The sequence below is a fragment of the Canis aureus genome, chromosome 9 (genome assembly GCF_053574225.1).
Source record: "Canis aureus isolate CA01 chromosome 9, VMU_Caureus_v.1.0, whole genome shotgun sequence".
Taxonomy (NCBI): domain Eukaryota; kingdom Metazoa; phylum Chordata; class Mammalia; order Carnivora; family Canidae; genus Canis; species Canis aureus.
The window spans coordinates 34,800,044-34,822,194 of record NC_135619.1 but is presented as its reverse complement, the minus strand read 5'-3'; the positions used below and the strand labels follow the sequence as shown (position 1 = coordinate 34,822,194).

The window sequence follows — 22,151 nt, the reverse complement described above, 5'->3', positions numbered from 1 at the left end:
CATAAAGTGACTGCTATTAAAATTAACCTTCCTCCACAGGATTCCATAAACTGGTTCCAAGCTAAGAGAACTTGAGTGTTAATGGTCTGAATGTTTGTGCCCCACTTCCCACCAAGTTCGTATACTGAGATTCTAACCCCTAATGAAATGGCATTTGGAAGTGGTGGCCTTTGAAAGATTCCATCACCACGAATGGGATTAGTGTCCTTCTAAAAGGGACTCCAGAGAGCTCCCTTGCGTCTTCTGCCATGCACAGACCGTCAGAAATAAATATTATTTAAGCCACCCACTCTAAGGGATTTTGTTATAAAAGCCCAAACAGACTAAGACTCTGGAGTAGTGAAATCTTCTGAGATGGTCCAATATACAGTTTGAACACTTAGAAGACAAGCAAATATAAAACAAGGAAAAACAGATATCTGGGTACAGAAAAGCATACTTTATAAAGTACTAGTGTTGCTAGTCCAAAGCTTAAAAAAAAAAAATTTCTTAATTCATATAAATGAAGGGAAGGGATGACAATCCAATCTTCTTAGGCTCTCAGAAATGAAACCCTTTCCTTATCACACCAAGGCCTATGGACTGACTTCAGCAGAGTTAGCATGTTTTAGAACTATTTTCAGTCTCTTATACTGGAAACTTATACTTTCTTATACTTTCAGTATCAAAATAAAGGCCTGTATTAGTTCTAGCAATCAGGAAATTACTAATGATCTCAGCAAAAAAGTTTTCATTGGAATGACATTCTAGAGCCCATGGAGCTGTTAATATAGTGAGTAAAGAAGTAGATACTGTGAGAACAGTTTCTTATTTTAAGAATCTCTATGAAACAGTGAGGTAAAAAAAAAAAATTAAGGTGATAACCTGAAGGGAAATGCAAGGTTAAAATAAGACGTTAGAGCAGGTTTTCAAGACCTAACAGAAGAAGCATGTGCAAGGAAGAGAATAAGACTGAAGACATGGGAAAAAGTTACCCAATGAAACAGGAAGGTTATTTTCTAATGTGGAGAAGGGAGGTAATGTAGCAAAAGTTTAACTACAGGCAATGGAGAGGTCAGCTTACCAAGGATAAAAAATAAAGATACTATTATTTTTGCTGACAGGTTAAAAGAATGAGCTGGGTTTATCTACAAAGTCTTATAGAGGTGACTGACCTGAAATAGCATTTTAAAGAGAGTTTGTGTTAAGGTAGGCCAGAGGACAATCATTCCAGAAAAGCGAGACAGAATGGATGCCCCTATACCAAAATGGAGATCCATCCAACTTTTCCAGGACACCTAACCTATCTGGAGGGCAACAAAATTTCATAAAAATGGTTTGGTTAACGACAGGTTTATTTATCCTCAATTAAGCCTCTTACTTTAGGAGTTAAAAAATGGGATTTCTTTGATTATCTTTATTAGCAGACTTAAGTAAAAGTCAGTTAACAATTTAAAGAAATTGTGATGATCGGATATTCAATTCAGCATCTTATCTCAGTAAAAACATTATAGTCACTTTATTTTACCAAGTTATCAAAAAAAAAAAAAATCACACAGATACTTTAACAGAACTAAGATTAGGATAAACTAAAGAAGCAATTGCCCACATTATGCAATGAACAAAACCTAGGTAAACAAGTCATAAGAAAGTTTGTTTTATAAGAAAGTCAGAGGAGGTAAAAATAAAAGGCCCCCTCCCTCTTTCAAATTGCAAGACCAAAATATATAAGAGATGGAAATAAAACCCCAAGAAAGCTAAAGCTGTCAACTGCAGGCGTTGAGAGAACGAGGGACTATTTCTACCAGGGGAACAAGAGCTCCTGTACTCCTAGTAAACCAACACTGCGCATACATTCACACACACTATGTAAATTACCCATAAACAGACAATAGTAGTTCAATTATTCTTACCTAATACCTGGTAGTGTTCTTTCTCCTTTGTGAGCTGTTGGTTTACTGCCTGAAGCAACTGCTGTAACTGTGTGACAGTCTGATTTAGACTTACAGACATCGTCTCCTTCTCAGAAGACTCCTAAAAGAGAAGATCACTTTTGATGAAAAACTCCAAACATAAGGAAAAGGCATTTGCAACCTAAAACAGAAAATACTTTATTGCTCTTTTAAATATAAACATGAAAAATCTTGAAAATGACATTAAAAATGAACAAAAAACCACATACAAAAATAGCATTTGCTATCTATCAGCACAAATTAGGTTGCATCAAAGAAAGCTATGTTGTAAATGTCACTAGGCCAACAAAGGGAAAAAATCCAGACCCTGCCTAATAGTTGTAAATCCATTTCTCCTTTCAGGAAAAAAATCTGCCAGACACTAAAGGGGAGCACATTCATAACAGTAAAAAGAAGTTCACATATATTGAGCTAGACAACAGCTCTGTTGTAAGTGCTACACACTCTTCTAAAATCTTTTATATAGTAACTTCATTTACTCCTTTAAACAATCCTACAGGTGGTACTATTATCATTGCCTTTCTGAGATGGAGCAACTAAAGCACACAGAGGCTAAGGAAAGTTGTCCAAAGTCACACAGCTACTAAGAAGCAGGGTCCGGATTCAAGCACAGGCAGTCTAACAAAGTCCGCGCTCTGAAAGCAGTACACCAAAATACTTCCAACACAAACATTAAATTAATGTAATATCTTACTAAACTAAAGTGAAAAACAAACATTAAAAAGAACACTGTATTTCAGATAAAATATCAGGAAGACAAGACAACCTTCAGTAAGAATGCAACATACCTGATGGAAGTACATTACAAAGTCATTGTTTTAGTCAGAGAAGGATCTTGCACATTTTTATTTTTCACCTAATTTACAAGGTAATTAGCATAGAGATTTAGGGTAAAAGAAAATGCATACCGCTTCTGGGGAAACATCACTATTCTCAATAACAGTAGTGTCTCCAGCAGCTTTTACGATTTTTGACTGGATAAGATCCAGCGACTGTTGAGCCTGTTAGGAAAACAATATGGTAGCTTCTAAATACTACAATGGAGTATTAGGTGAAGAAAAATGAGTGATTTTCTTATTTTGTACAAGATTGAGGTTCATCTCAAAATACAATGTACAGCCAATCTATTAAGATTTTTTTTTTCTCCAAAATGAAGTTTCCTCCCTGACCAGATTGTAAAAACATGCTGTCTTTAAAAAGTTCAAAAGGCAGAGAAAATGTGTAAAGAAATTAAAAGAAGAAATTACCACAGTTGATATTTAGGTTAACATTAGTCTAGATCAAGTATCAGCTGAATCTGGCTACAACCTGTTTATCTATAGCTCATAAGCCAAGAATTGTTTTTATATTTTTAGAGAGTTGTGTTAAAAACACAAAGAAGAAGAAGAAGAAAAAAAAACACCAAGAAGTGTATGTGGGAAAAACCATATATGTCCTACAAATCCTAAAACAGTGGCTTTCCTCTGACCATCTTGTCCAGATCCCTCTTGTACACATATATGTGCTAAGAGAAAATTTCATATAAATGGGCTTTTAACATACACGCTCTTTGATACTTTTTTTACAAAGCATTTTGTTAACTTTTTATATGAATATTTATGTGCATTTCTAATCAAGTGTTGCATAGTATTTCTGGTCTACAGATATGAGGCAGCTATTTTCTACTGCATTATCATTTATAAATAACATGGTACGTCCATCCTTTAGCACCTGTTTACTATCCTTAATACCTGAGAAACTAAACTACTTGGCTAAAACTGCATGCTAGTTTTTTGTTTGTTTGTTTGTTTGTTTAAGATTTTACTTATTTTCTTGACAGAGAGAGTACAAGCAAGGGCAGTGGGAGAAGCCTGACATGGGGCTCAATCCCAGGACGCTGGGGATTGTGACCTGAGCTGCAGGCAGATGATTAACCGAGTTAGCCACACAGACACTCCTAAACTTGCATGTTTTATATTTTGATCAAAGAGGTCAAAAAATAAAATCATCTATCAAAGTAAATCATATTGCTCGTCCTTGACACCATATCATGAATCTACGTTTGAGCTCTGAAATAAACATCCTGAGTTCACATTTTGTCTACTGGTAATAGTAACACCAAAATAACTTGAAACAATTCTGGATTCCTATACTTTTTTTATCATGCTAAATGTACACTTTATGGATTCCTAGACTTTTATATAACAATCAGAAGCTGTATCATACAAAAATATTTCAACTTTAAAAAAAGTGACATTTGTTTTGCTAATGACTCCTACAAACATAATCCTAGCTCTAAAGCAGCTTTAATATAAGCATATGTGAACGGCACGATTAAAAATATCTAAAAACAGAATTAAAAATAACTTGCTAAGCTAATGTAAAAAGTAAGAAATATAATCTTAAAAATTCCCCATTTATACACAAGATTAAGAAAGTCTATTTCCATGAAGAAACAAAAGGAATAAATTTCCGAAACATCAGAGGTCTACACATTTTAAATCTATAAAAATCAAAGGAAACATACTTTGTAAGCAACTACATAGGAAAATCCCAACAAAACAATATATGGATGTGGCCAAATTTTTTTAAAGAGTACCTACAATTACATTTAAAACTTAATCTATACTTCATAAAACAATCACTTATATAAATGTGTTGAAATAATGAAGCAAATTAAGAATGGAAAATAAGCCAAAAAGTTTAGTTCCAAAAATGTAACTGTAGAATAAACAGCTTAAATTTATAAACACATTAATATGCAAAAAAAACCCCACAAATCCAGAATTAGCAGTATGTTTTACTTAAGATTCAAGGCACAACACAGCATGATGATATAGCATCTTCAAGACAAGCAGTGTCTTACCTTATGCAAGTCACCAGCTACCTTCTGTCTTTCACTTTGTTCAGTTCTAAGCTTTGTGAGTGTTTCATTTAACTGTGTCTTTAACTGTAAAAATAAAGGGAATACTACAATTAACTTAATTTGCATTCCTCTTTGATTGAGACCTCTAGAAGAATGAATGAGAAAGAATGGGATCGCTAACAGTTATTATGCACAGTGGATTAGCCAATATGCTGCACCAGATGTATAGAAAAGCTAAGCAGTGGAGGTTTCCATCTGGAAAGCTAAATATAAGAAAAGCTACAGAAACAAACTATGGTTCAGAATAGAAAACTGTAAACGTAAAAACAAAAATTATCACATTCCAGTAAAGTGCTTTTTTTTTTTTTTAGTAAAGTGCCTTTTAAAAGTATTACTGTTCACTATTCATAAAGTATTTCATTCACAGTTAAATTATTTCAAATTAAAAGGCAAGTAGCCAGAAATTTTACTCATTAGTTTAAGGCTTTCTGACCTATACAGTTAAGAGTCAACTGTGTATTTTAAGAGACACTGAACAGATGAATCTGTAAATGAAATCCATAAAATGAAAACTTCAAAAATTTAAAAGTTTTGATCATCTTTTAAATCATCACTAAAAGAGATCAGTGTAAGATCACACCAGCCTAATTATACAAGCGATGTCTTAAAATATACTTCTCAGTAGTCAATTTGTCCAGTTATAAAGTTCTATAAACTCTATTGCCAATACATAATGCCTCTTCTCATGATAAATGTTCCAATTAAATATGCATAAGGGAAATGGACTACACTGACAACAAATAACTTTATTAAATTCATCCAGTTAACAGATTTTGCCACACACCAATAGGTGCAACATTCCAAACAGTTTCTGGAGACCTAATAGAGAGAAATGTAAGATACTAACCTTTTGAACTGGAGAAAGAACTAGTGAGGGACATTTCATTTGGGGAACTCTATCTAAATACTTCAGTTTTTGCTCCTTCACTTAACTCTATTTAGTACATCAGAAAGATTATTCCTTCAGCTCCCAAACACAAAACGTATGTATAGGCAAACAAAGTTATTTTATCTTAAAATGTAGCAACAGTTATCCTGACCTGAGCAAACAAACTGAAAAACTAAAAGATTATGAATTCAAGGCAAAAATAAGAAATACCATTTAAAATGGTGCCCCTTAACAGAAGTAGAGAGGCAAAAATACAAAAAGAACATTAGGCTGAATGAAGACTCAATTATAATCCTATGGGTATGATGCCTCTGTTGGGAGTCAGCTACTAAGCACCAAAGTTAAAAGTAAAATCTCCAATAGTTAAAGTTAAAATGATTTTTAAAAAACACATTCTAGGGTAGAGCTTATGGCTTGTAGGTATGGCATAACCACAGTCCTGATCTGTGCAATATATAGCAAGCATATATATAAAACTTCACACTGCAGTGGGAATTATTCGATTAAATAAAATGAAAATAAGTAAAACCAAAATTTTATTTCGAAAATAAAGAGGGGAGCTCTATGTGTACATTTCAAAGAGCCCTACTTTGAAAACTCATTCCCATAAATCACTGCCATAACACAGAAGACCAACTACAAATGAGTGAGTTAAGAAATTTTTGATACATAGAGTAGTACTAAGAAAGTTCCAAACTATGCAGGGTTAATTTGGGGTAAGGAGAAACTTACTATGATCTTCCTAGAGTTCATTCAGATATTTCAAATTTAGTCAAGTGTTATAACAATTTTTCAGTCACAGAAAGACATAATTATTGTTTGAAACATACAAGATAGTCATATTTATCTAACAGCTAAGCTTGTCATAATCTGTAAATTTCTAGAAAATTTAAGAATGGGAATATAGGGTATTCTATGTCTTTATAAGGCATTTAACTTTATAAGACAACCATAGTTGTCTTTAAGTCTACAGTTTTAGAATTACTATATTCTAAATGTTATGTCGATGATAAAGAACTTCACAAGCTTTCTGTTATCTATAATCAATAGAAAGACCAGTTAAAATAAGAAGCTGGAATGAATTGTTGCCCCTGAATGAAGAATATGTATCTACAATCTTCAGTAATCTCCTTTCAGATTAGAAAATAAGAGGTCCAGTTAACTATCATTAGCTCTGAGAAGAGAATCTTCACAATTCAGGCAATCTTTATTTGTTTCACTTCTTTTTTCACTGAAAATAATGCTAAGAAATTAGGTTTTATAAAACATGAATTTTTTTCTGGAAAAGAGTTGCAAGCCAAACATGCCATTGTTAGGAGCTAAGAAAAAAGGATCATCTTAGGGAGTCAAGAAAAGAAAAGATCATCTTAAGAGTCATCAGAATATGAAGATTATCTTAAACTTACAAAAATGCCAAGCTAAAGATGTTAGCAAGGAGAAAGTTTGGATGGTTTCTCCACATGTCAACACAAGTGTTTTCAGAGCCTACTTGATACCCAGTGGAGAACAAGCTTCTTACCAAATTTAGCTCTTCATTCTGTCTTACTGCTTCAGAATATGAATCATCAAGTTTTTTCTGCAATTCAGTCAACAGATCTTTCAGCTGCAATGAAGTTTAGAGTTTAAGATTGATCTCCTTATGATATCCCATGTTTTGTATGCTACTTGGAAGTTCTGCCACAAACAATGTACACTGAAATATTTTATCACTATTATAAACTTAAATTGAGAAGCAAAGTGGAAAAAATTCTAAGTACCTCTCTGACTTCTGTAACATAGGTAGATCGTTCAATTTCTGCCTTCTCTAGTTCCATTTCCAAATGCTCTCGTTCTCTTCTCAGCTAGCAACGCAACAAAGAAGAAAAGTTATCACATTTAAGAACTCCTTTCATGATGCTCCCCCACAATGGAAAGTTATGACATGTACAAATACAACACTGTATCATCTCAAACACTACCAAGATGTTCTTAAAAGTGTAACAACTGTATCATTAAAGAAGTCTTAAAACACAGATCTTAAGACAACCCTTAATGCTAAAACTGAGTCCACAGGTTATATACAAATCAAGCAAGGAAATAACATACATTTTCAATATCTTTATTTTCTCTTCTTAATCGCTCTAGCTCTTGTTCTGAAGATGTGAATGACAACTGCATCTGAAATATGAAACAATTATATGACCAAGTAATCAAGGATAGAGAGGCTTCTATCTCGTAGAATTTTAATCAAACTTCAGAGGTTTTGAGATCTTATTTAAAGCCATACTGAATTTTAAAAGACCTTGAAAAGGAGAGCATGACATTTAACTTGATCTAAATTGTAGTCAAAACCTACTCCATTTGCATGATATTAAGGCCCAGCTCAAGGTGTGGGTTTTTTTGGGTTTGTTTTTTTTACAACCAACGAATAACTGGTCCTGGCCATATTTAATTCCCAAATACATTAACATAGAATACCACCAACAACCCTAAATTCTGCACAGGCTGGCCCAAGAAAACAAGTGAGCAACAGATTACACTCTTTACTTTCCCTTTAATTGTAATTTTTAATTAAAGTATAATTGACATATCATATCCTGTAAGCTTCAGATGTACATTACAGTGATTTGATACTCTCTTACATTACAAAACGATCCCCACGAAAAGTCTAGTTACCATCTGTCCATACAAAGATGCGACAACAGGACCCATTAACTTTTTCTTGAATACTATATCATGGGGTCACATATCAACATTGCAAAGTTTGTTCTGAACCCCCAATTCTTTGCCTTATATTACCACATAGTAGTTCTACAACCTCCAAAGCACTCTGCATTCTAGATTACCACCTTTCAGTCAAACTTTGAACCACCTATTCTCAAACATGGGTGGGCATCAGAATCAGATGTGGGGGCCCTTCAAAACACACACTGCTGTCCCCACAGAGTTTCAGGTTTAGAAAATCTCAAGTGGGGCCCAAGAAGGAGCATTTTTAACAAGTTTCCAGGTTGTACTGCCACTGCTGATTGAGGGCCCACACTCTTGAGAACCACTAGCTCTATGCTTTTCTAAATACCTGTTTAATAGTCTTCTGTGATTCATCGACCTTAACCTTCCATTTATTTTCTTCTTGCTCCACACTTCTCTGTAGCTTCTGTAAAATTCCTTCCTAAAGCAACAGTATAGTTGTTTTGAAAAATTCATGTGTTAATGACAAGATAAACTATTTAAAGCCACTAAGGAGTAAGTTAATAATTTAAAAATAAAACCAAAAAGTAGATTAAAAAATCATTTCCTACTGTTTCTGCCAGGACAGATTTATATTTTTCACACTCGAGCTGTAACAATGTATGCATTTCATCAGCTTCTTTCAACTTGTGCTCTAGAACCTACAAAGAATGAAATAAAGAAAAATTCTCTAGTTTTGCCAGTTTTGTGTGGTTCAAATTTGCTCCTGTATTTAACGGTATATTGTGACAAATGGTTTCTAACTGTTTTATAGTGAGATATTACATTTCAACCTTATTAGGTAGTAATAAAGTTCAATGACCTTTTTGGTCATTTAGGCTTTACTAATAAAACTCCCTGAGTCTGATTACTACAAAATATATAATACAATTTATAATAAACAGGCTTATCATTCTTTAGCAGGATGGTTAAAATCAAAGCAGAACCACATGTGAAGTCAAGTCACAACGCCTATGCTACACACACGGAAAAGAGGATTTTATTCATGCCACTTGAGATACAAATAAATCTTCCAAATTTAAGCAAAGATAAAAACACATCTAGATTCTGAACTCTTAATGATGTATTTGGGGATACTTTAGCAAACCAGTCAGTTTCTACCTACCTACCTCAACTGATCTTTACTTTTTAAACCCAGGCTAAAAAGAGAGTAAGAGATAGTTAAATACACAGTTTTAAAAATGATTACGATACAGAGTTAAACAGCAAACATTAGCTTTTTGTACTTATCAAAGGCAATGAAGATTTATAGCATTTCTATCAAAATTTATACAAAATGAAACCACTTTCTTATACTTTCTCAAAAGGTCATTATTCTATTCATAATTATATACTTTATCTTTCCAAACTTAAAAGACAAATTCTGATTTATTTCCTTCTTCCATGTCTGGTTATAACACAGATACTTCATTTCTTGAACTAACCTTAACCTCCTCTGAACCTGAAGTTTCAGCCACACATTCTTTTGCCTTCTTTTCAAATCCACGCAACCACTCACCATAATTCTGTAAAAGAGAAGCCAAAATAACCGATTTCCAAAAATATTTAAATGAAATAGGTAAAACATTTTAAACAACCAAATTAGATGACTATAAAAAAACAAAAAACAAAACAAAACAACAACAACAACAACAACAACAAACCTAAAGACAAACACCACCTCCCTGGAAATTTCAAAAAACATAATTGCTGGGGCACCTGGGTGGCTCAGTGGTTGAGGATCTGCCTTTGGCTCACTCAGTTTTTTCTTTTCCCCCCAACTCAGCTTTTGATCCCAGGATTCTGGGATTGAGTCCTACATCAGGCTCCCCCCTCCCCCACCCCCCCTGAGAGCCTGGTTCTCCTTCTCCCTGTGTCTCTGCCTCTCTCTCTTTGTATCTCTCCTGAATAAATTAATAAAATCTTTAAGAAAAAATAGAATTGCTGCATAAATTGTACCTAACCCACCTTGAAAATAAACACTAAAAATATACCTCTATATTACCACCAAAATCATACCTTATTTACTTTGAGCAAGGATATCTACCACTGAACTCTGGACTTACATATAGAGCTTTGCACTCAATTAATTCCAGCTTCTACCACTTACTAGTGCCAGGACTAATAGAGTCAATCTTTAAAACAGAGAAAACTGAAAATAAATTTCAAAACTTTTCTTGGGTAAACCAGTTCTCAAAAACTAAGTATTCTGAGTTTATAAACTAAGAGTTTAACTGAAAATATTCAGAGGATTTCAAACTATGAAGGTACTCCAGGGATTCTGGAAATACTTTCAAAATAAATACTTAAAATGAAGTGTTTTTAAAATCATAATGAGAGATGATAAGAATACATCAACATTTACTTGTTTAAAACCAACAAAAAAATCCTGATAGGTTAGCTGATGCCAACACAAGGCATATATTTTGGTTTTAGTCATTATTCTAAATTTTAGAATAAATTATGCTATATTTTTTATGCTCCTTGTCCAAATTTTAAACTCTGATATAGAGTATTTGTTTAAAAGAGTAGAATAAGAGGAAATTTGATTTAAAATCTCTGGTTTAGTTTACTCTAAGAAAAAATTAAAAAAACAAAAAAACAAATGAAATTTCTATTAACTGCTCACATTTAAAGCTTTACTTATGTGGCCTAATCAGAATCCTCTATACTCTATTAAATAAGAATAAAAAATAAATAGAGCTGGACGCTAAGACCATCCCACAGAACAAATTGTCAAAAAAAAAAAAAAAGCCTCTTTTTTTTTTTTTTTTTTTTTTTAAAGATTTATTTTTGAGAGAGCGCGCGCATGCGCGCAAGCATCTGGTGCGGGAGGGGAAGCATAGAGGGAGGGAGTCTTAAGCAGACTCCACATTCAGTGTGGAGCCCAATGCAGGGCTTGTTCTCACATCCCTGAGATCTTGACCTGAGCAAAACCAAGAGATGGATGCCTAACTGACTGCAAAACCCAGGCATCCCCAAAAAGCCCATTTAAAAAAAAAATTACATTCTTATATTATAAATTTAATCCAAGACCAAATGTATGCTATTAAAGTCCTACTTAGCTTCAAATACCAGGATTCAGTAAAAGTTAAAGTCAGCTGAAAAGCTGATTTAACTGCTTAAAGTTTATAAACGTTCTTCTAGGTTACATAGTTTAGATCTCTCCTATACAGATTTGCTTAGCAGAAAAACAATAGAAAACAGTAAAAAATTTTTTACTTCATGTACAAGACCCCTTTTGTATCTACTAACTATATTAACTTAAGATTAAATTTCATTAACATTGTTTTAATGTAAGTTAAATAGAGGAGCTTATCCTTCACATTTTTAAAAACATAAAAATGCTACACTTTTTAAGTAGTAGAGTTAATATACTTCTCAAATACAGATTACATGCAGAAATATTTAACTTTTAACAAGTGATGAACAAAAGCCAAATATCATCATCCAAGTCTTATGGTGATTTATAAATATTTACAGTGTCAAAAACATGGCTACTGAGGGTAATATTGCTTTAAGAATGAATCTGTTACATTAAGAATTTTTAATGCTGGTGATCTTATACAATCTTTAAAGAACAGATAGTATAATCACTAACTGTTGGCTCATAAAAACACTGCCAAATAAATCTCTCAATTTATTTCCATTAAGTAATAAAATTATAAAGTAGGAATAAAGAAAAAAAAAAACAGGTCATGGCCACAAAAGAAACAAATATGAAATAGATGAACAACAACCTCTTTTTTCTAGGCTCCATGTAACAGCCTAGAACTACTAGGCTCTCAACCACTATAACAAATAATGTATCCTTCAGTCTGTCCAGTACAAGTTGTCTCATCATTTGAACCCACAGAAGTAGATAGCTACTAAAGTGATCAAACCTGAATGTACCCTCAACAGTGACAAAGGAAAAAAAATTTTTGCTTCTTGTACTAGTTAAATGTAGACTGTCTGTAGATATAATCTGAGAGTAACAGCTAAACTCACACTACATATAAAATAGGCTATGAAGTTTACTTATACCACACTTAGCACACACAGAAAGAAGAGCCAAGAGCTCCTTGGATAAACAGCTGATTCCAAGTTTGGGGCAGAAAATGTAAATGATAAATCAGAAACATGTTGTCATACCACAAAGTAAAGCAGCTATGAAAGTTTAGCAGTGCTGTGTCAAAAAGGATTTGAGATTTGATAGCCAGCCTAAATAAGTTCCAATGGGCCAAAGAAAAATATGGAGACATTTACAGACCTCATGATAGAAGTGCACAATACTGCCATGAAGAAGTTTTGCCCCATTCAATCCCACCTCCAAAATACTAAGCCTGAGTTTCATCAGGCCTCTACTAACTACCAATTTATAGGAATAAAAGGACAGACAACACACTGACACTACAAGAATGCAGTTAATTAAATTCAGACTGGGAAATTTCATATGAAACCATTAAGCTTAAAAGGTGGGAGGGGGCGCTGGGGGGCATAGTTAGCTAAGTGTCTGATTCTTAATTTCAGCTCAGGTCATGATCTCAGGGTTGTGAGATGGAGCCCACGCTGGGTGTGGAACCTACTTAAGATTCTCTCTCCCTCCCTCAAGGAAAGAAAGAAGAAAAAAAAGTTGGGGAAGAGAGGTGTAGCTGACATATTGGAGAGGATCTGTGGAATCAAAAAGATCTAAGAGACGTCTTAAACCAATTACATATCGACCTTACTTAGGTCGTGATTATAACAAACTACAGTAAGCGGTTGTTATTTCATTAAAACTGAAAATGTATATGACAAATGGAGAAATGCATTGGCAAAATAAATGAAATTAAGGATTTTTAATGTAATTTTTTTTTAAAAGAGATTTTTTTTTTTAATTTTTATTTATTTATGATAGTCACAGAGAGAGAGAGGCAGAGACATAGGCAGAGGGAGAAGCAGGCTCCATGCACCGAGAGCCCGATGTGGGATTCGATCCCGGGTCTCCAGGATCGTGCCCTGGGCCAAAGGCAGGCGCCAAACCGAGGCGCCACCCAGGGATCCCTTAATGTAATTTTTTAAAGGAATCCTTATCTTTCATAAATACATACTAAAGTAATTTCAGATGATATGCTCTGATGTTTGACTTACTTCCAAAGTGTCTAGGAAGTATAGGAAAGGAGGTAAAACAAGACTGTGTATTGATATATGGGGTACATCAGGCTCATTATGTTATCGGAGTGTGTATACAATTTTCCATTAAAATAAAGCTTAAAGAAAGATATAACACCATTTTAGGAAACTATATGAACTCTCACTGGCTTTCTCTACCCTCAAATATTCACTGTAATAATTCTCTGAATCAAAGCTACTTTTTCTCTCTCATTTAACCTCAAGTAAAGCAAGTTATTCTGTATTATCCTCAAGACTTTTCCTTAAAGAAGTTAACAGATGACCAAAATCTTGAGCCTTGGTATGAAAAAAGCCTGGTTCAAAGTATTAAACATATTTCATTAAAAAATAAAGTGTTCTAAAGCTAGAACCAATCATTTCTATTAAGCTCTATTTTGGGGCTCCTGGGTGGCTCAGTCAGTTAAGTGTCCAACTCAGGTCTTGGCTCAGGTCTTGATCTCACCATCATGAGTTAGAACCCTGTTGGGCTCCATGCCCAGTGTGGAGCCCACTTAAAAATAAATACATAAATATATAGATACATAAAATAAAAATAAAATTAAGCTCTGTTTTGAATAAAGCCATTAAAAACATAACTGGCTTAAACGTTAAGCAATATTTCTTTCCCAAATGTTCATGTTCCCCTAAATAAGATATGTAAATTTTATAGCATACAAAAGAGTATCAGTTGAATAAACAGAAATGAGTTTTGAACCAAGTTATCTTCCCTAATCAAAAGCACCCTAGGTTAAAAATGGAAAAAATTAAGAATAGATGTACTTCTAAACCAAGTGCAGAATGCAAATGCTGCTTATTCGTAACTTCCTTAAATAATGATAAAGAGGACACATTTAAAGAAATGATAAATCAATCTTACCAAATTAGGAGGAACAGACACCTTTGGAAATAATTTTTTGAGAACTTCTTTAGCTTCTAATTCAATAGCTTCTACATATTGTTGTCTTTCCTAAAGCAGAAGATGAACCAAGTCAAACTTACAAGATTATAGAATTTTTAAAAAAAATCTTTCAAGCTCCAAGGGAGGAAAAAGTCACAATATTTAAAAAAAAATCATCTTGATACTGATGAAAGTTAAAATTCCTCATTTCAAAATATTAAAATGCTTGCATAAGAAAAAATCTGCAAAATCTCTAAAGCATCCTAAATAACAATGTCTTATATTAATTAAGCCAAGGCAGTATCTCATAACATGGACATTTTCCTTGCTGTTAGAAATCAAGTGATCTGCTCTTCTAAAAACAATTAAAAAAACAAAGAACAAAAAAAAATTAAAAATAAGCTTCCTATAGCTAAAAGTTTAAACTACATGTATAAAAACCAAAAAACACTTCCTATAGCTAACACTTGAACTACATGCAAAAAGATGCACCTGAGCAACATAACTGAGGCTTACTGGCTGGGCAATCTCTATTTAAAAAAGGCATCACTGCTGGACTATAACGCCGTGAGATTAAAAAGGCAACTTTCACATTTCCAGCTTCAAGGTCAAGTGAAGTTACTTATGCTAAACAAAGAAAAAAATAGGCCATCAAAATTTGATGGGTGGTACTTTATGGGAAAAAGAAAAGAAAAAAGAGGAAAAACTGATGGCAATTAATTCACCAATACCAAGCATCAAGAAGAATAATTATGACACAGGGACTCTGTCAGCTGTAAATTTATGACAAATGCATGTCTAAATCTGGTGATTTTAAAACCAGCTATAATGGATATCAATTATTAACTCAAAACCATGGTTTGTCAAAATTAGGGTAATGACTTGATCACACGCAAAATAAAAATCTAATAAATCATCTCTACAAAACTAAAAAAATGACAGCTAAAAAATGCACATCTAAAACAAGCCAAGAAAAAAAAATACTTGTGAAGTTCAACAGGTGACAAGAAGGCAAGCAAGCTAGCAACATCTCAACCCTATCTTTCCCACATCATTTAAATGTTACTTTTGAAACCCATTACTGAGATAAGATGCACACTCATCAACTGAAATCTAAATAATATGAAAATCTAAAATTACACAATAAAGTTAGAGATTCACCACATGCTATACACACACACACACGAAACTTACTTTATTCAAGATTAGTGGCAGTATTTTTACCAGATGTTTTAATGGAGTATTTTCAGTGATTCAATAAAGTCCACTATTTTTCAGAAACACACCCACCTAACTGGATAAGATACATTCACTCCAGGAAAACTAAATGCTAATTCAGAATGTTATTTCACAATTAAGAGGTCATTTTAATCATCTGACCATAGAAGTCGTAGAACAATCGCTAAAGAAAAACAGGAAGAGAATACTGTGCAACCAAGTGTTTTGGAAAACTTTCCAAGGGAAAAAGAATCTAAGTAAAAGAAGCAACTGTCTAACTTATAACAAGACACAGAAAAATGAGAAGTTACTTTTGATCTGTACTAACTTTCCATTTTTAACATTTAAAAAATATTCCATTTGATATAGCAGCTTGGTTGTGGATAGCAATTTCCATTCCACTTTACTCTGGAAAAGATCTAATATTGAAAATTGCTATCTTTTTCTAAATATAATATATATGAAGTATCTTTCAAGTGAACGTATCATTTATAGTAGCTCTTCAAAAATATTTGCTACTTTAAAGATAATCCTGAAAAAGCAGTGTATCACCCTCTCTCACATTTTAGATAAGCTTATTGTTCCTTATTTATCATCTAATACACAAAAGGAATTCTACAGTTATTTCTCCTTCCAGCATAACTTGTGGTTTTCTGAGTCAATCACTTTATACCTAGACTATTTGAAAACAGTCTAAATTCCATTAAAATAGAGAAAGACTGTAAATTCTATTCTCTTTAGATAATTAGCTATGCAAGAAGCTACTACCATGCACTTGATGATGAGTTTGTTTTGTTTTGTTTTTTGTTTTTTTTTGTTTTTCTTTTGTTTTTTTTGTTTTTTGGTTTTTGTTTTTTTTTTGGTGATGAGTTTTGAAAGAAGGGTCAATTTTTATACTCATCACTGAGCACATGAGGAAACATGGATAAATTTTAGTTCTCTTTTAGAAACAATATGCAAGAATGCCTACACAGTAGCCTGTTAATTTCTTGCAGGAATGGTATAGTAAGGGAGTAGCACTTCCCCAAACCCCAATCTCATGAACAAATAAAAGCTAAAGGTCCAGGTGTTAAGAGTAAAAAACAAAGTAACAGAAACAACCAGAAACTACACTAGAACCCTCACTGTTAATAGAACTGACTTCAGCCACTTCCAATAAAACAATATCCTACCTAACCTAGCTTATTCTGTCCCCTGGCCTAGATTTCTCTAGTCCCAGTATCTGTTCACTGTCTCACATTTAGGTTTTAGTGAAAATTAAGGCAGGGGAATAGGTACAGAAATAAATACAAATCTATCACACAAGAGAAAAAATAACAACATATATGTGATTTAAAAAATTTACAGAAACTATCCTACTTTAAAAAGAAGTCCTCCAAATGTCATTAAGACCTACATTTAAAATTTAACAAGTTACTGCAATCCACAAAATACTTCCAGAACGCTCAACTAAATCACATAATTAACTTTATTAAGTCATCTACAAAATTCAATACTTCTGTTCCACGTTTATTCTTTCCAGGAATTTTCATAATGCTTGACTAAACTGGCACATTAATTTGTCTCCATCTTTAAGAACAACTCTTCTTAATTACAATTCATTAGAATCTTCAAATTCATGGAACGACAAACTCATGGAGAGTATCTTTTATTGTTTTGAAGACAGAGGGAGCTCTATGTTTCAGGAGTACTTTTTACATACTCAGGTCAAGAGAATTATTTCTTCTATTAATAGCCATACTAAACATAACACATACCTCATTACTGTCTAGCCACTTCAAAACCTTAAGTTTAATCTTAACGCCATCTCTTCTAAGAAACCACTCAGAATTGATCCCTTCCCTCTACTTAGCACTTTGATCATTTTCTACCTTCTGTGAATCATCTTGATGCGCCCAAACAACCTCTGAGAGTTTGTGTACATCAAGATATTCAAATGTGTTTGTTGATTCAGTTAGATTTGGGGGGAGGGGTCAGGGTTTTTACCAAAGTGCCCTTAACCAACCCACGAGGCATACAGTGTGACAGGAGCTTACACGGGTAGCACAGGTCTCCTGAGATTCTTCAGCTTAAAGCAGGAATCATCAAAGCTCAGACAATCAGGTAATCACAACAAATTGCATGCCCAAAATTAAAGCTTCAAAGAGTAGATGAAAAAAGCAGAGATGACAGAGATGATATATGTGGATGATAAGGAGATTTTATATTTAAATTGCAGTAAAATTAAATGCTTTAGTCTGATTTTAAGACAAGCTGCAGATTTTCTCTGTTCAATGGATTGCTTCTAGGAGTTAGCATTACAACCTTGGAAGTCTTGTTCACTTTGTCCTGCAGCATTTTTTCAGTTGATGCCAATGCTTCCATTGCTTCCCAGTTTTTCTCCCGAAGGTCCTAATCATTTTTAGAAAGAATGATTTCAGTTTATCCATTATTGAAAGATTTTTGCTTTTTACTTCATCAGTATTTTGCACTGCATTTAAATGCTGGTTACTGCAAAATTATTTCAATGGGAAATATGTATATTAGCAAAAAAATAAAAGGCAATGTTTAGAAGTCTGAATGAGAAAATAAAGATGCCCACTTCCCATGTTTTAGTATACACACCAGATATGCCAGCTATAGAGTAATTACTGTGCACATGTGACAAAGAAGAAAGCATTCAAAAGTAAACACACAAACCAAGATAAAAATATGATTTCAGGTACACCAAATATTAGAGGATTAAAGACAGGGCAAATACACAAGTACAGCAAAAAGCTTTACATGTCATTTTTAAACAAGGCCCATGTTCACTCAGACTTCCACTGCAACATAACATTTTTCCCTCTAAATAGGTTTTATTGAATTAACACTTTTCAAGTCTACCTATGAATAACAGAGTCACTCACTGTGCTTGCCCATCTTTTTTGGCATAGTCAAATGTGTATGCCATAAAGCAACCTGACATGAATGCATGAGCTACTTGATTGAGGTTGAAAACAGGGAGGCTGGAAAGCTCAACACCACATTCTCTTGGAAGAGAAACAGAAGTCATTGGAAACTGAGCTCTGAAAGATCTATTTTAACAGCATTTCATTAGCAAATACCAGTAAGGACAACCTGCTATATTTCAGTCCTTCTTCAGAGTGAAATCTACACATTAGATTAAACAAAAAACCAATCATCACCGTTTACTGAATGCTTACTTATGTGCCCAACACCAAACTTGGTGCTTCAAATAAATTCTCATTAATCCTCACAACAACACTAACGAGTATTTACTCCCATTTTATAGATGGGGAAACCACAGCTGAGGTGGGCTAAGAAGTTTGGTCAAATGTCCACAGCCAGGTAAGTGGCTGAACTAGAATGTAGAATAGACTGCCGCCGCAATCTGTTGGCCTCCAGCGTCCTGGCTCTTATCACACACTTCAATGCCTGCAGCGATGCTGCTGCATTAGACTGGTATTACTATGTCCTCCTTATCTCAGAATCCAGATAATAAAACAGTGCAGATGTTAGCAGTATACTGCCAAATTCACCTCAGGTTTTGTGGCCAAGCGTTGCTGTTAGTAAGGTTACACAAACATACAAAGGGCATATTCACATTCCTAATTTTGACAAACTCAGGGGTGCAAGGACATGTCAACTCGTTAAATTAACAAATTAATGCAAACTTTGAAAAATTAAACTTTCATTAGAAAACACTTATCAATTTCCTATCGATATCCCCTTTAAGAGATTTCAGTAACATTTTTCAACTTTAAGTCTTAGCAATCATACTTTTTTGCAAAAATTCTCTCTCTAGCAAGAATGTTTGGATTCTACTTCTGATTAGAGAGAATTTAAGAAAATCACCTAAATTCACTATTTGTCTGTTCAGCAGAAGTATTAGGATTTATACTTCTCAGGACACTATCCTTTCCCATTCTAGTATAAATGTATTCAGGTTTTGAGGCCCCTACCATGCTTAACTACCAAAATTTGAACCACCTCTTAGTTTAAAAAATGAGGCCAGAAGGCTCTGAAAGGCATTTAATTACTGAAAATACTGAGTTTCAATACTGAGTTGAATGGAAACTTAGTTTACAAAAAGGCTAGCCCAGTCAAATTAAAAGGAGATACCACTGATTTTAAAATATTGAGATGAGGGGATCCCTGGGTAGCTCAGCGGTTAGCGCCTGCCCAGGGCATGATCCCGGGATCGAGTCCCGCATCCGACTCCCTGCATGGAGCCTGCTTCTCCCTCTGCCTGTGTCTCTGCCTCTTTCTCTCTCTCTCTCTCAGTCTGTGTCTCTCATGAATAAATAAAATATTGAGATGAAAAAATAATTTTTTTTCAAATTATAGTTCAACAGAAAGTCAACTGTATTTTAATTAAAAAATTAAAAATCTGAAGCTGTAATAATTATAGTTTCAATATCTAAAGTGATTAGAAGTATACAAATTAGTCTTTTCATTAATTTCATTATTCATTAAAATATCTGTTCTCCAATAAAATGATTACTCTAATAATCCTCCCTAAAAGGTACACATAAAACAGTACTTTCTTATAAAGATTAAGAAAACAACAGTAAAAGTACATTTTTTTTAATAATGGTGAAGCATGATATTTCAGTGAAATAATAAAAAGAAAAGCTTTATTCTGACAAAGATTTGCTTACATTGTTTTTCTTCCTCTGGTGTTCAACAGCCTCCTTCAAAGAATCTAACTCATTCTGAAGACCAGTTATTTCCTTCTCTCTCTCTGAAATTCTAAACCAGAACACGAATACACATAGCAATATTTTAGGTAAACAGCGAACATGATATTTATTACTACAAAATTAAAACAGAAAGTAGACGATGCTTTACAAAATGTATTAACTTAATAGGCAAACACTTTCAAGCTTAGCTATTAACTGTAACCATAGAAAACCTATTTGTGATGCATTTTTATTTTCACAAATGACTTTTACAATATGGCATGCTGATATTTGTGCTAAAGAGAAATCATCCCCTTAAGAAACAGTTCATGAATATATGAACTGCTACAGTTATAGTTGTTTCTATTTTTATCTGTGGCAAGGAAGTAGCTATTTTCAGAAGGGTGAAAACTGATATAGAAACATTCCCTTAAATATTTTTCCCAAAAGGTAATCAGTTATGACTTTCTTTAAATGGCTAACAAACAACAAAAATATATTAATGTGAGGTAGGTATCATTATTTTCATAACATTCTCAGGGCTCAGGTTTTTCTAATCCTAATGAATTATTTAATTCCCAGAAATGCAAAAGCAATGTCAAAAATTCACAATTCAATTCCACTGAAGTTGAGAGCAGCTTGGGTAAAAGTTAAATTACAAATAGCTTATCCTTAAGAACAAGGCTCTATATAAGAGGTTGGCAAATTAGGGCTCTGAGCCCAAACCACAGTCCTTTTTGGTCTGGCTTTCAAGCCAAGAGTTGATTTTATGTTTTTAAAGAATCATTTTTTTAAAAAAAAAAAAAGGCGAGGGGAGGGGCACCTGGGTAGCTCAGGCAGTTACGCGTCTGCCTTCTGCTCAGGCATGATCCCAGGGTCCTAGGATCAAGCCCCACATCTGGCTCTCTGCTCAGCGAGGAGTCTGCTTTTCCCCTCTCCCTCTGCCACTCTCCCCCTGCTAGTGCTCTTTCTCAAATAAATAAATAAAATCTAAAAAAAAAAAAAAAAAAAAAAAAAAAAAAAGGAACATGAAACAGAACTCTATGGCTCACAAAGCCTAAAATATTCACTACAGGCCATTTACAGAAAAAGTTTGCTCACCTTTGTGCTATACAGCCAAACTCCAGACTCAATTTATCAGTAAGTAATTCTAAACTAGTAAACCAATAGCCTTGTAAATCAGTCAAGATGAAAGAACATTTAGATTACTTTTATCACCGAATACACTTAATGTGGTTGACATCCAGCAGTTCAAACATACCAACTTAACAGAAATGACCTTAAATGTACCATCTTAGCAAAAAATACAAGCCAACAATGAAAGAAAAATGCTTCAGTAAAAAAAATAAAGTCTCTTTAAGGGGAGTTTGGGTGGCTTAGTCAGTTAAGCAGCCAACTCTTGGTTTTGGCTCTGGTCATGATCTCATGATCTCCCCCTCTCTCTGCCCCTCTTTTTTGAGCTCTCTCTAAAATAATAAATCTTCAAAAAACAAAGAAGTCTCCTTAAAAGAAAGCAACTACTGGGGTATCTGGGTGGCTCAGTCAGTCAAGTGTGCAACCTCCTGATTTCGGCTCAGGTCACGATCTCAGAGTCTGAGATTGTGCACGGGGCTCCACACTGGACATGGAGCCTGCTTGGGATTCTCTCCTCCCTCTCCCTCTGTCCTACCCCCTTCTCCGCTTGTGCAATCAATCAAGCAATAAAATTAAAAGAAAAAAAGCAACCGTAAAGGTTATGAGATTTTATTTTTTTAATGCAGAAGCAGAACCTTATTTGCATTATTCA

At 33.9% G+C, this 22,151-nt stretch overlaps 1 protein-coding gene across 9 annotated transcripts in view; it reads right to left on the bottom strand.

The window, feature by feature from the left end:
* Positions 1-22,151, bottom strand: part of KTN1 (kinectin 1) — a 111,883-nt gene that overhangs the window by 2,303 nt on the left and 87,429 nt on the right. For 2 of the 9 annotated variants that reach the window (XM_077909397.1, XM_077909389.1), the window contains exons 32-43: positions 20,345-20,435; positions 18,006-18,092; positions 14,463-14,552; positions 9,898-9,978; positions 9,025-9,114; positions 8,802-8,894; positions 7,832-7,903; positions 7,504-7,587; positions 7,266-7,349; positions 4,798-4,881; positions 2,861-2,953; positions 1,893-2,013 (exon numbers count right to left, since the gene is read on the bottom strand). In XM_077909397.1, coding sequence (XP_077765523.1) covers positions 1,893-2,013; positions 2,861-2,953; positions 4,798-4,881; positions 7,266-7,349; positions 7,504-7,587; positions 7,832-7,903; positions 8,802-8,894; positions 9,025-9,114; positions 9,898-9,978; positions 14,463-14,552; positions 18,006-18,092; positions 20,345-20,435 — 1,070 coding nt within the window. The remainder of the gene's footprint in view (positions 1-1,892; positions 2,014-2,860; positions 2,954-4,797; positions 4,882-7,265; positions 7,350-7,503; positions 7,588-7,831; positions 7,904-8,801; positions 8,895-9,024; positions 9,115-9,897; positions 9,979-14,462; positions 14,553-18,005; positions 18,093-20,344; positions 20,436-22,151) is intronic. The other 7 variants (XM_077909392.1, XM_077909390.1, XM_077909391.1 and 4 more) reach the window with 7 other exon arrangements.